The sequence below is a fragment of the Gymnodraco acuticeps genome, unplaced genomic scaffold (genome assembly GCF_902827175.1).
Source record: "Gymnodraco acuticeps unplaced genomic scaffold, fGymAcu1.1, whole genome shotgun sequence".
In the NCBI taxonomy this organism is placed as follows: domain Eukaryota; kingdom Metazoa; phylum Chordata; class Actinopteri; order Perciformes; family Bathydraconidae; genus Gymnodraco; species Gymnodraco acuticeps.
Window position 1 is genome coordinate 2,070,916 of NW_022990023.1, and position 13,705 is coordinate 2,084,620.

Genomic DNA, 13,705 nt, shown 5'->3' on the forward strand with positions numbered 1-13,705 from the left:
CGCAGTTGGCAAAATGCAGTAAACCACTAGCAATCACGAATTAATTTGTCAGATGATGATGCAAGATGTTCCCGGTTGGGCAAGAACATCACAGTGCAAGCCTTTAATAAGATAACTGTGTGTGTGTGTGTGTGTGTGTGTGTGTGTGTGTGTGTGTGTGTGTGTGTGTGTGTGTGTGTGTGTGTGTGTGTGTGTGTGTGTGTGTGTGTGTGTGTGTGTGTGTGTGTGTGTGAAGTGGGCGTGGAGAGAGAGATGGCTCCTTCCCTGAAGCCTTTGAGCTGAGCGTGATATGAGCCCAGTTGGAGAGAAGCGCACTGATCATCCAATGGGTCAATCTCAGCGAGTGTATCCCCAGTCTGGACCCTGTGAGCGGCTCTGACAGATTTCTCCGCAGCGACACACACTTGGCAGCGTGAAGGCACCTGGAGAGTTTCTTTTTTTCTTCTTCCTAGAAGTCAACTCGAGAGAAAAAGCGCAGCAGCGATGACAGCCGAGTTTATTTCACGTGGAAGTGACTGAGACCCGCATCGTTTTATCCGATTGACTTTTCTGTGAGGATGCCAAGGAGAAACAGGATGAAGTCCGTTTTTATAACTTTGTTACTCGGCGTGGTGAGTACAAAGTGTGTTTAAATGTCGACCGTAAACTTAACGCCTGCGCAACTCAACACATTAAACACGTGTCTTAGTTGTTTATTTGATGAACTCTCTTTTTCCTCCGTCCAGTCTTCAGCCTTATCACGTTTTGACAGGGAATCCCCCGGAAAATCTCTGTAAAGTTAGACCTGCACCAAAGTGAGATTTAGCCTACTTTATGACAGCTTACATTTCACTAGTTTGATCTTTACTTGTAAACATGTCTTTAGCAGATATGTTATCCCTGGAAACTATAAACTCCTTGTCGTTGCACCTGTCCTGAATGTCTCATGTAATGCAGAGCGGATGTATGCAGCAGCCATTCAGGTTGATACTCTATAGCTCCAGTTGCTGGATCTCTATAGTTCCACCCTTCTCAGTTACATGTGGCCCTTCAGACGGCAGGACAATAACACTGTCACAGTGGCCCCTGCGCAGGAGCTGGCCAATAAACCACGTGTTAACTGATGAGGATGATTTACTGTAATTTCCTTGTCAAAGCAGGAATCAATAAATCTTGAGAGGAAGATCTGGGGATTGTATCATCTCCCTACTTTCCCCCAGGCCAAGCAGGCTCAGGAAGGAAATATATTTTCAAATGTGTTTTCTATCTGGCAGGAGTCACAGGACATAGCTCGCCAGGGTCCTGTTTAAAGAACAGCCTGCACTGATACATGACAGCTGCCCTCACTGATGGCTATGCATCCTCTGCTGGCTCAGCACATGCAATATTGATACAGCCCATCCAACCCCCTCTTACTCTTCCTCTCCTCCTTTCACCCTCTCATCTTCCTCTCTGTCTGTTTGCTCTTCATCTTCATAACAGATGTTGATTCAGCATTGTTTGGGATGGCATTAGCTGTAATGTCATTGCCAGAGTTGGAAGATGTACTCAGATCTTGTACTTAAATTAAAGTAGAAGTACCACAGTGTGGGAATACTATGTTACAAGTAAAAGACCCTGCATTGCAAATGTTACTCAAGCAAAAGTAAGAGAGTATTAGCATCAAAATATACCCAAAGTTGGTAAATTTTCTAATAATATATACCATTTGTTTTGTTGTTATTATAATAATGTTGTCAATGCTGGTAAAGGTACAGCTAGTTTGAATGACTTTGTATACTGCAGGGTAGCTTGTGAATTTACTCCAGGTGTAGTTGTATTGTTATTTAAGTGTTTATTATATTTCATATCATTAATCAGAATCGGCAATGTTACTAAAGGTATTAAATACATGTAGTACAAGTACACACTTTACCTCTGAATAGTAGTGGAGTAGAAGTACAAAGTCTCTCAAAATTGTACTGAAGTACAGTACATGAGTAAATCTACTTTCTACCACTGGTCATTGCCCATGTTCATCAGGATCAATGGCTGGATCTAAATAAGGCCCATCTTGTAGGAAGGCTGGTATAGAGGAACTCTAATGGTCTAACGAGTGCTGACAGCTGAGGTCCATGAGGTTAAGTGCCTCCAACAGAGAATTGACTGCAGCATTAGTAAGATGGGTTGCTCTGGAGATATGTGTCCAGATGCTCCTGCGCATGCTTTAGTACATGATTGTTGATGTGCGTTTGCTTTCCTTCAGCTGCAGGGAGTTGGGCTAACAAAAGTTGAAATCCCAAACATCCCTCTCGTAATCAATTACAGGAAACTCGCAAGTCGAGCTCAAACTTGCTAAGTGCATCATTCTCTTTCATTCCACCAGCTATTTGCTCAAGTTACATTACCCTGTAATTCATCTGTATGCACAATTTAGCAGTCATTAGTGATGCACTTTAATCTGAGTTTTCTACATTTGAGGCGCTTTACACCCGGAGCTAGAATATAGGTCAAAGAAAGACTAAGTAGAAGCCAAGCTCCGGGTTTTTGGAGTTGTTTCAAAAGTGTCAGTCAGTCGTTGGAGCAGGTTTGTTCACATGAAAGGCTGTTTTATGCGTTTGCGCAAACCTGCGTGCCGATGGGTGTGTACAATATACAAGGGGGCAGTGCAGGGGAAGCGTGTGTGATGACAGATGTTATCCATCTCTAATTGAATGCTTGTTGTATAAGCTGTGTGTGTGGTAGAGAGTGATACAAAAGGGACTGGTGAGAGGGAATACAGATAAATCAAATTATTTTATTTAATGCAATGTCACCGTAAAATCTCAAGTGAAAACTTGACAAGAAAATATATTTCTGATAAGCATTTTTGTGTTTATTTAGTGAAATGCATTCAGAATTATTCATTTAATTCAAATCAAAACATACAATCACGAATAGAGTAACTGCAGGGGGAAAACAACGTTTTTTTGGTCCGCAGAGGTTTTTTTTTTTTTTTGTAAAATCAGGATTGTTTCAGGAAATGTTCCGATAATATCAGGCTTGTCTCACCAAATGTTAAAAGTCGCCCCCACAAAGATGAATACACATGTTTCGTACACGCACGTCGTAGTTGAATACCGGAGAGTTGAAGGTGAATGGGCCGTGACATCATCAAGGTCAAGAGGGAGACGTGTGTGCACAAAGACACACACACTCACACACGTTGTGAAGTCAACTTGAAAAATCCTCAAAGGAGATCAAGGGGTTAAAAAGTCGGGCTGATTGACAGAGTGGCAGCTGTCTGAAATCAGTCTCTAATTGCTAATCAGCGTCGCTGCACCTTTAAAAGCAACTCACCTGAAAGAAGGGAGTAATCAAAGCTGGAAAGGGACGAACTAAAGAGCGTCCGTCCAGCAGCAGCAACGAACCAGCAGAATAAACGTCGAAGAAGCAGCACTGGTGCAGCCATAACAAGCTGGAGAAGCGGCCGGTGAGAGACGAACTGTGTGTTTATCAAGTCATACAACTTACCGTTCATGGCAAACGTTAGAACGTGCGTTCTAGTTCAGTGTCATTTGTTTGTTTGTTGTCCTCAAGCTAAAAGCAACATGATTGTTGATTTAAAAACGAGTGTGTTTTGTTTATTGAGATATGTAGATTGGTAAAAACGGTTTGCATGCTGCTAAGAATTCAGTCTATTATATTTGCATTTTTAATGAGACTGCATAAGTTAAAAACTGTTTAAAACATAATTCATAAAAATACATTAAGAAAGTAAGAACAATATTCACAAGTGTTAAAAAGTATATGTAAAGCATGTATTTTTTCATTTATTATTTGATGTGCATTGTATTTACAGTAATTATTTTTTTATTTTTCATTTAAGGTTTTTTACCTTACAACTTACAACCTTACAACCTTACAACATAAGCTGTACTGCAACAACAAATACCAAAGTAAAGAAGAACTCAAAAGAAACAAAGTTGTGGTCATTGTACGAGTGAAACCCAGTGAAAACCTCCTATGAACTGTACCATCCCTTTCAAGCGGGGAAAACTGCAAATATACCCAAGGGCTTGACACACATTATCTGCCAGCTGACTCACAAGTGCCTGAGGGGACACTTGATGTTTTTCAGAGCTTGTCTCTGTCAGCAACATTCCACACACACCTCAACCCTGACGATTTATGCCGAGCATACCGCCTTCAGCCTTCCCCAGTACACACACACACACACACACACACACACACACACCCTTAATCGAACTAACTGGTCTGCCAAAAAAAATCATTCAAAATATAGGCCATATATTATCTCAATGACACTTTACAGCAAGATATAGCTTGTTCTCTGGTAACTCAGGAAGACATTGTTTATGTTTTATATTAAATTATAAACATGGTCATCATGGTAACGCCTTTTTCCAACACTCCTCTGTGAGTTATAAACTTCACAAATAAAGTATTGACACAGTTTAAGGACTTTAGTGCAATATGAATGCAGTTTCTAAGGGAAATTACAGAAAATAAGCCTAGCCTATGTCTTGATAGAAATGATTTAAACAACAAATATATACAGTATGCAGGACATTTGTATTGATCCATATTTCTCAGGCCTACCTCAAAATGTCATTATTAGTGCACGGCTCAATCTTACAGCAGGCAACATGATCTGGAAACCATTAAATCTATCAAAGAGAAAAATGATTCACATGAGGAAACTGCACTTTGAAATCCCACATCAGCTATTACAGATCTTAAATCAAAAACAATGATCTTGTCTGTCAACAAGTCAGCGAGTTGCTGTCAACAGGATAACAAGATAACCTCATAAATAAAAACAATCCCTCCTCAGGTATCTGGATTGAATTAAAGACAGGCTTCTGCTGGCTGGGTGTCAGAGGGCAAGCCTCTACTCTACTTTATCAAAGTTTGCAGAAAATAAAAGGACCCCGTGGGAGAAAGAAAAAAAGTAGGGTAAAATGCATAAGGTCGCACAAAAAAGAGACTTCTGGAAACATCCAGGCCCTGACGTGAAATGTTAGCGTGTACTCTCATGCAAATGTAGCAGCAAGCATAAACATCTTTCACCTGACATCAGGAAAGATAAAGCACTCAACAGGTTATTGTTTGAAGAACGCAGAGAACACACAACCCATCATTAACTGTGATTTTTTTTTTTTTTTTTAACTTTTAAAACTGTTACTGGGAATTTTGTCGTTGCTGAGAAATTTGAAATATGTTAACTAGATGCATTAGAGTGAAAATTAGATGTAAGGTTCATGTGAGTGTTATACATGTGTATAAATGTGGATAAGACCAAATCTCGACCCTTTGAAAGTAAAGCATTGCAACCCATGTCAAAGACGTCACATTGTTTCTACGTGTTGTAAGCTGCGCAACAGAAGAGTTATTCCTCCTCCAATTGTTTCATTTTAATCTTTTTAGAAGCTCAAAAAGAAAAAGTAATTATATATTTTACAAGCACATAGAGAATAGAAAAAGAAGCCAGAACAAATTACATTTTTGTGTGTTGAAATCAGCATTTTCTTCTCTCCCATCCCATTAATCATCTCACACCCTCTTATATTTATCTTGCATCCTGTTGCACTGCGCTGGGACTTTTAGCAGTTCCAAAGTAAACCTATAAGGATACCCCGGATGATTAAAGTATTTCTTTCTATTGTTTTTCTTGTGAAATACAGAACGTTTATATCTGTTCCAGGCATCTGGAAACAGAGAAAAAAACATCTTTGCTTTGCTTGCATTTTACAATTCGGGACAATAAATACAGTTTTTGTAACTATAACAATTAGGTCCTTTTGTGTGTTGTTGTTGGATGCTGCTGAATGCAATTGTTTCTTTGCTTGTCCCACTCACAATGATCTCTATTCTGATTGGCAGGTTGGGGCTCTAGCTAATAAGGACTGTTTGTCGGGACAGTATACATACACCGGAGAATGCTGTAAGCAGTGTCTGCCCGGGGAGGGCGTCACCAGGCGCTGCGGACTCAAGCAGACCAACTGCACCGCCTGCCTGGACAGTGAGTAACACAAAAAACAGCTGTCACACACTCTGTCCCTCACTCATGTCATGTATTCCTTTCTGTCCCTTCCCCCAAGCTTCATGAACATCAGGTTGAGAAATGTTTCCCAAATTCCTACTGATGGACAAACAGACAAAGCCGGAAAAAAAGGAGGCGATTAAAATGCCTTCTGTTTTTTTCCAGTCAAACAAATAACACTACACATGACACCAACGCACTAAAAACTGAGAGCAAGAAGGCAGCAGTCTTGCAATTGAGTGATCACTCTCTGCAAAAGGCACTTAAGAAAGTATATCTGAGGCTAATGAGAATGACATTGGTTTAGAGAAGATTGGTTACAAACTCTGGTATTGAAGAAATTACATTTCTACCTGTATATGGCGCTGAATGAAAATGGGATCATCCAAGGTCATAAAGTCCATTGTCTCCTTTTATGGCAATCAATCCAGAAGTTTTTATTTTTTAAAGGAGAAGAAGTGAGCTTGATGGAACGTCAGAGGATCATCAAAATCATTTCATTGAAATCCATCTGATCTTAGATATTGTCGAGTTTTCACCAACTGCCTGAAATTGCCTCTGGTGTGGATAAAAAACAGATCCCAGTTTTTTTTTATTACTAAACATAATACACCTTTAAATCAGTTTGGATCCATTATTGTGCAGATACGAAATGTAAATCCTTAACTTATTGAGCTAGACAGCAGGAAGAAAAGATGCCGGACCTATCTGTGGTCCAGCATTACTGCCCTCTTCCTGACCCTTACCATGTAGGGAGAGAAGCTGTGCTGGACCGTAAGGCTTTATGAGGACACCGATATTGAGAGGATTCAAGAGGTGGTCCAGCTAGAAAATGTGTTTCAGTGGAAAAGCATCAGACAAGTTGTTTTGGCACTGGGATTAAAACGCATCGTTTGTAAACTGCAGACCAAAGAGCCCAAATGGACATAGAAGGATCTTCCTCAAGAGGTATATTTCTGCTTGAGCGCAGGGAAAACAAATCAACAGTTATATGTGAGATCAAAGGTCAGTTAAGCCTGCAGAGGCCAGGGTTGGTCCTCAGCCAGTTCCTGAACTGTTCCCAGAGTTTTTCCTCATGAATTCCCTGACTATCCTGCGTCGAGGCGAGGAAGTGGATGTCAAAAACCCTGGGTCAGTGAAGGATGACAAACGCTGAGCTAAGGAGCCTCTCACTCAGAGAAATATTAAGACGTAAGGTCATGGGAGAAGTCATAATAAAGACATAGAGAAATGATTTATTTATATTTTCATTTGGAATGATTTATGATTTTAGAAGTGCGTGTCAGATCAGGAGTTACATCATTATAATATATTGTTGCCTTGTAAAGATATACAAATACCTAGACTACTTATCAGAAATGTACACATTGCTACAGAACCAATTTAAGGTTTAAAGTTATTTTAATAAAGACATTAGCTGTGTCTCTGTGGTTGCAGCTCTGTGTTGCACAACATGAAGGCTCACAGGGTGATAAATATCACTCTCTCTCCAGTGCTCGTTCTGCTCAGACATGAATAAACACAGACTGTGGCAGGCTCTCAAAACTGTCACGAGGCCAGACACGCTCATGGAAAAAGAGAAATGCAAAGCAGATAGAGCTCTCCACCAGAAACATCCCAATGATATTTTAAGAATGGGACAAACATATTGATTTCATCAGTAATGTAAGCTGATAGAGCTGCAGTGCGAGTATGAAAAAGCATTACAATAACAAGACTGAAACATTAGTCGGTTGTTTGTCTATTGACAGTTACCCCATTATTACTGCAGGACTTCACTCGTTTAACTTTAGGTACAAGGTCTTTATTTGGTTTTCCAATGCAGATGGTAGTGCCCAAGTCTAGGCCTCATTATCAGCTGATCGCTTTTGCACGGACATGTGAAAGTGCATCTTCAGCAGACCTCGCTGAATCCGTTCATCTTCTTCAAACAGAGGAACGACTGCATTTCTCTGCATGTTCAGCGTAGTTACAGCATAGGTTTACAAGCAGCCATTTTTTCAAATCTAGGTTGAGGAATACAAATATTCTAGAATCACTATTGTCATATGGCAGCTTGGCTTTTAAAAACGGAGTGATTGTGCAAGTTGTATCCTGACAATTATCTCTGACCAATCAGTGGGCTGCAGCATTTTAAAGGCACTTATATTGACTTAGCTTGCTTAAAACGTCAACTCTCAAGCACCAGGTAGTAATCACAATTTTGCTAATAGAAAGCCAAAGCAGGGTTTAGTATCATGTACTATGCAGTGGACGTGCTTATAATAGCTTAGCATGTAGGTTACAGTTTGTGTATAATCATATAATGTAGTACGTAAACTGCATATATGCTCTTAAAGATGCATTTTTGTCCTATGTAACTTCATTTTCACTCTGATGTGAGTAGAAACTATTCATATTTGATGTCTGACAATCTTTCTTACTAATTATCTTTCAACATCGACTCCCACTCGTGTTGTTTCAGGCCTGCTGCCCACAGTTGATAGGATCATGCATTTATAAGAGACAGACTGCGGTGTCCAGACAGTGTACAGGCTTCATTTAGTACAGATAGCTAACAGGGGCCGAGATGTGCTCAAAAGGAGGGTCTGCTGAAACGCATGGAGGAGTTTGGATGAATGAACAGATGGGTGGATATGAAACAGGGCAGCTGGAATATGGACAACTTCTCAGCCAACAGCTAATGGTTCAAACACAAACACGCAAACCTCCCACACATTTACTCAACACACACAGACATGGACTGACCTTATTTGTCTTTTCCACTTTCTCTTCCTGTCCTTTAGCATCACTCATTTACTAGAGACCACATAATCACCCAAGGCTCATCAGTTCAGTTTATTAAAGATTTCAACAAAAATACCAATGAATTGTACAAATATATGTAGTACTTTAATTACAGTTTACACTCATTTGTATCTGGATGTTATCCCTCACATCTAAATATGATTTTGAAGCATAGGAACAATTATCACTACATTTAATATACTGTCAAAGAGGAGCTCTAATCAAGCTTTAAAACGTGATTGCAAATGGCATGTAAATGATTTGTCTTCCTCACATTAATAAATGAACACACTCCCAATAAAATGGTGAGTTCCAAAACCCTTAAATGTGTCAGCATTTAGCACTTCCTGTTCCCTCGTCTCAACTTTAATAGGTGTTTTTTTTACTGGTTTCTGGTTAGGATTTCTGGATACCAATGTTCTTTTGCAGATGTTCTCAAAATGCCATTCAAATTAGAAAAAAAAGCAATGGATGCCAACATTCTTTTTTCTGAATGTTTGTGTTCTATGGGTGATGACAGATTAAAGTAAAATGTGATGACATGAGTCGTAACTTTAAAACCCTCATATACAACCTAATAAAGACAACCATCAAAACAGCACATCCTAATTAATTAATTAACGATCAAGTACGGCTCAAACCAAATGATCCCCTTAGCGATCATAAAGCCAAACAAGAGATTATAAATCAATCAAGCCTGGATTAAATTGTTTAATTATTTATCCTAAAAATAGGGTATTTCACACACATACACACACCCTGTTCTGTAGCCAGTAAAGTAAGGAGTCCTTTAAGGGTGTTAAAAACAAAAGGGTTCAATTGACTAAAGCACTGTTCTGGTTCAATATGCTGAGCCAGGAAAAGACTGTCTGTAAAAAGACTGCCCCCTACCCCCCCTTAGTCACCCCCCCCCCCCCCCCCCCCCCCCATGCTCCAGGCTAGCGTTATTAATGTATTAACTTGCATTATTGATGCATGGCATTATGATAATGGCTCTGAGAGCGTGCGTGGGTGAGGGTAGTCTGAGGATGTGTGTCTGTTTGAGGAGAGGATGCAGGAGATAATGGGGATCGGGGGGGGGGAGAGAACAGAACAGTGTAAGACTGGACCGCTGTTTGTCCTTAAAGACATAATTAAACAAAAATGTAAAAGGATCCACGTTGGACCAAACCAATTTAAGATGTATTCATCTCAAATGACCCAGTTATGTCTTTAAGGACAAACATTGGTCTCTGTTTATCCGTCCTCATCTCTGGATTTCATCTCTGCTTCATCAGAGAGTTCGCTGTGGTTGGTGGGCCGGAGACACGCACTGAAAACTTGATAAGCCATGTGACACAACTCCCTTTATCTCCTAATACACTCAGTTTAGTTGGGTTGGGTTTAAACTGAAATAAAAAAATAATAAAATAATTTAGTACCAGCTGTTAAAATGGGTTTCCTTGCAACTTATTACAAAATGAATCTAGACTGTTGGTTGGCACACAAGCAATTTGAAGACACTTTTGGCCAATTGTAATGGACATTTTCCGACAACAGTTCAATTTATCAGTAGATGAATGAAACCGCTCTAAAAAATGTAAATAATAGTTGCAGCACCAGTTTAGGTCAAAAATAGGTCTCTGTCCGGAAGCTTGCTTTTGAAATAGATTTTTTCAGACATTTGAGGGTGTGGTTTGGTTTATGAAGTTGAAGAAAATGGTGAACCGTACATTTTTCACACCTAATGACGGTATGTAAACAATTGTTATGTGCCAGTAATAATTCAAAAGTAAAAGATATTAAGTTTAAGATCATTTAAAAAGTATTTCACTTTCAAATAAATGAAAATGATGCTTGTCAACAGTTTAGAAATACTGAAGAGGTTTTGAGGTCATACTTTCACAGTCCCCACACACATACACACGCACACACACATCTGTCTGTTGCATAATTTAGTGTGTTTCCCAGTTCCCTATTCAGCCGAAACACAATTCCATAAAACATGAAATATTGATTGCGTCCTCTGCAGATATATCTGTCAGGTAGATAGAGCATTTATGAAACACATGTGATTTATGTACGAGCATCATCTGAAAAAGACAGTGTTGCTGCATTTATTTTATATGAGTTATTGTAAGTGACCCATGCAGTTACATATCCACCACAGAGGATGACCCTTACACTGAATTCCCGTGTTACTGTGACTTTGGACAGCTCAATCCCAATTTGTCCATAGAAAGCATTTCCTACATTTAGAAATAACAACTATACTTTTGCATAGATATGATCCAATTAGAAACTTAACACTTTGCTTTTAAAAACAGAATATACACTTTAAAACTAAAGTAAAAGGCTAAACTATTAAAACTGAAATAAAGGGGAAAACGATTCAATAAAAGCGGATAAGAAGTGTGTGTGTGAGTACCTAAATAAAGGCGTGAAGTGTTATACAGTACAAAGTATTTTAGCAGAAAAATACGCTCCAGAATAGCTAGCTGCGTGGAAATGTAATGTTTATTTTAGTCTGTTTGCTTTTATTTCAGGTGGACATTTGAAAAAGGAGATGTTCAATTAGTGGATAAAGGATTATTAATACCAAGATGTTGAGATAAAAGCATGACAAATCACTTCCAGATCTGTAATCAGGTAGAAGGAAGAACACTTTAAAGTCAAAAGGAGTAAAATGCAAACATATTTCAGTGGGATTGTGCTTTTCATCTATGCAATCACAATCATTTGAATATCACATTTTTCAACACACTTAAAATGAGACAGTCTTCTGTCTAAATTGAAAAGGAAAAAGAGATTCGACACTGGAGTGACACCAACCATGTCAAAGTATTGTGCATATAAAGTATTGTACATGCTTTCAAAATGATGTCTGATGAAACAAAGGTCAGACTTCTGGCTGATAACATTTCATGGCTGTTTTCTTCCCTGTCCTTTCAGGTGAAACCTTCTCAGAAAGCTTGAGTCAAACAGAGACATGTCAGCCGTGCACAATGTGCTCAGGTCTGCTCCGCATGAAGTCGCCCTGCACAGACTCCAACGACGCCACCTGTGTCTGCAACTACAGCTACTACTTGAATACAATCTCTCAACAGTGTGAGCACTGCACAAAATGTCCTGAGGGCCAGGGGATGCTGTACAGCTGCGAGTTTGACCATGACACGGTGTGCGAGGAGTGCGAAGAGGACACATACTCGGACCAGGAAAGCTCTCGGGAGCCCTGCATCCCCTGCACCACCTGCGATGACGATATGATGTTAAAGGCCTGCACTTCTACGACTGATACCGTTTGTCAAGGTAAGACAATTAGCTTTAAATATGCTCATAGTGAAATGTACAGTAAATTACAATCTTATAAAATGATGCCCTGATTATTTAAAAACAGAGACATCCACATGGGCCTGGTTATATTACATTGAGTGTCTTTAACCTGGCTTATTTGCTGTTTTGAGAAGAACGATACCACGAACAAATGAGTCTGTAGTTCTGAAGGTACGGCCAGCAGCCTGTTAGCTTAGCTTAGCACAAAGACTGGAAACAAGGGGATCAGCTAGCCGTGCTATTAAATACGTTGGGACCAGTGATCAACCAGTTACAGTTATCAAAAAGCCAGTAGGGCCTGGCTCATTTCGTGGCATCTGCAGGCAGTGGCAAGTACTTCCGGCATCTGCCACAGAGGCCACTACTCCGTGGCATCTGTGGCAAGTACTTCCCGCATATGCCACTACTCTGTGACATCTGTGGCAAGTACTTCCGGCATATGCCACAGATGCCACTACTCTGTGGTATCTGTGGCAAGTACTTCCGGCATATGCCACAACTTGCCGAGGCATCTGCCGCTGCTCAACGGGAGTTGCCACAAGATGCCAGAGTAAGAGAAGGTTTACTGTAGCTGCCACTTGCCTTCCGTGGCAAATGCAGCTATTTAAACCCGCATTTATCGTGTAAAATGTCGCTGTTTAGGCATGAATTTATCGAACTGATCTGTACACAGGACTGATTTGCGATCTCTATTTTTCAAAAAGATTATACATTATCATTTCTATTCAATTTTACTTGGGGAATGGTTTGCTAAAATAAACAAACGAGCTATATCTATGATTAAAATATTGGCGAGTGAGGGTTGCAACGCCCTTGGCAATTGTCGCTTCTTGAGGGGAGTTTCCACTGCTTGCTACTATTCTTTCACACAGTGACGTCACGAGCTACCCACAATGCAACGCGAGCCATATATATATATAAATACGCCATTTTCCTGGAGGTGCAAATATCTTGGAGGTGCAAATATAAACAGCTAGCTAACGTAGCCAGGCAGAGCGCACTAGGTTTTTTTTCTGAATTAACGACCGAAGAAATCGCTGCATGTCTTCGGATTACATCTCTGGACTTGAGGGGTGTGCTCTAGGTCGTTACCAGCGTAAACTAGAGCTGTGTGGGTTGTCGGATTGCCCTTACAGACTGCCTGCAGATGTATGGAAAAACGACCCTCGAAAGTGGCCTTCGTCGATTTTGGCTGCATCTACGTCTAATCTCTGGAAACACCAGGTGAATACCCCACTTGTCACAATAATATTATCATGCCATTGCATATATGTGGTATTTTAGAGTTGACTAGATATTGATTAAGGCAATAGACTGCTTGCACCTCGTGTGAAATGGCGGATACCGGAAGTACGGTGTCGCCCTCGGCCCAATACCCGTATGTGTGTGTGAAAGAATAAACCAGGTGTATGACTAGTAAAGACAAATAATTAACAAATAAATATCTGTATTGACACAGCAATGTGTAAACTGGTGTTATTAGACTTGGCTACAGACTTAGGGCAGCTGTAACTGATTGCAGTTGCCACTGCTAGTGAGATGCTAAGGTTTACTTTATAAATTAGGCAAAGGACTTATATTTGCCCCATGCCTTCAGCAGCA

General features: G+C 40.1%; 1 protein-coding gene across 1 annotated transcript in view; it reads left to right on the forward strand.

Annotated features, from left to right (window-relative positions):
• Window positions 1–286: 286 nt before the first annotated feature.
• ngfrb (nerve growth factor receptor b) overlaps window positions 287–13,705 on the forward strand; it is a 29,828-nt gene continuing 16,409 nt past the window's right edge. The window contains exons 1-3 of the mRNA XM_034214645.1: window positions 287–611; window positions 5,845–5,983; window positions 11,723–12,079. Of these exons, the coding sequence (XP_034070536.1) occupies window positions 558–611; window positions 5,845–5,983; window positions 11,723–12,079 (550 nt within the window). The 5' untranslated portion in view covers window positions 287–557. The remainder of the gene's footprint in view (window positions 612–5,844; window positions 5,984–11,722; window positions 12,080–13,705) is intronic.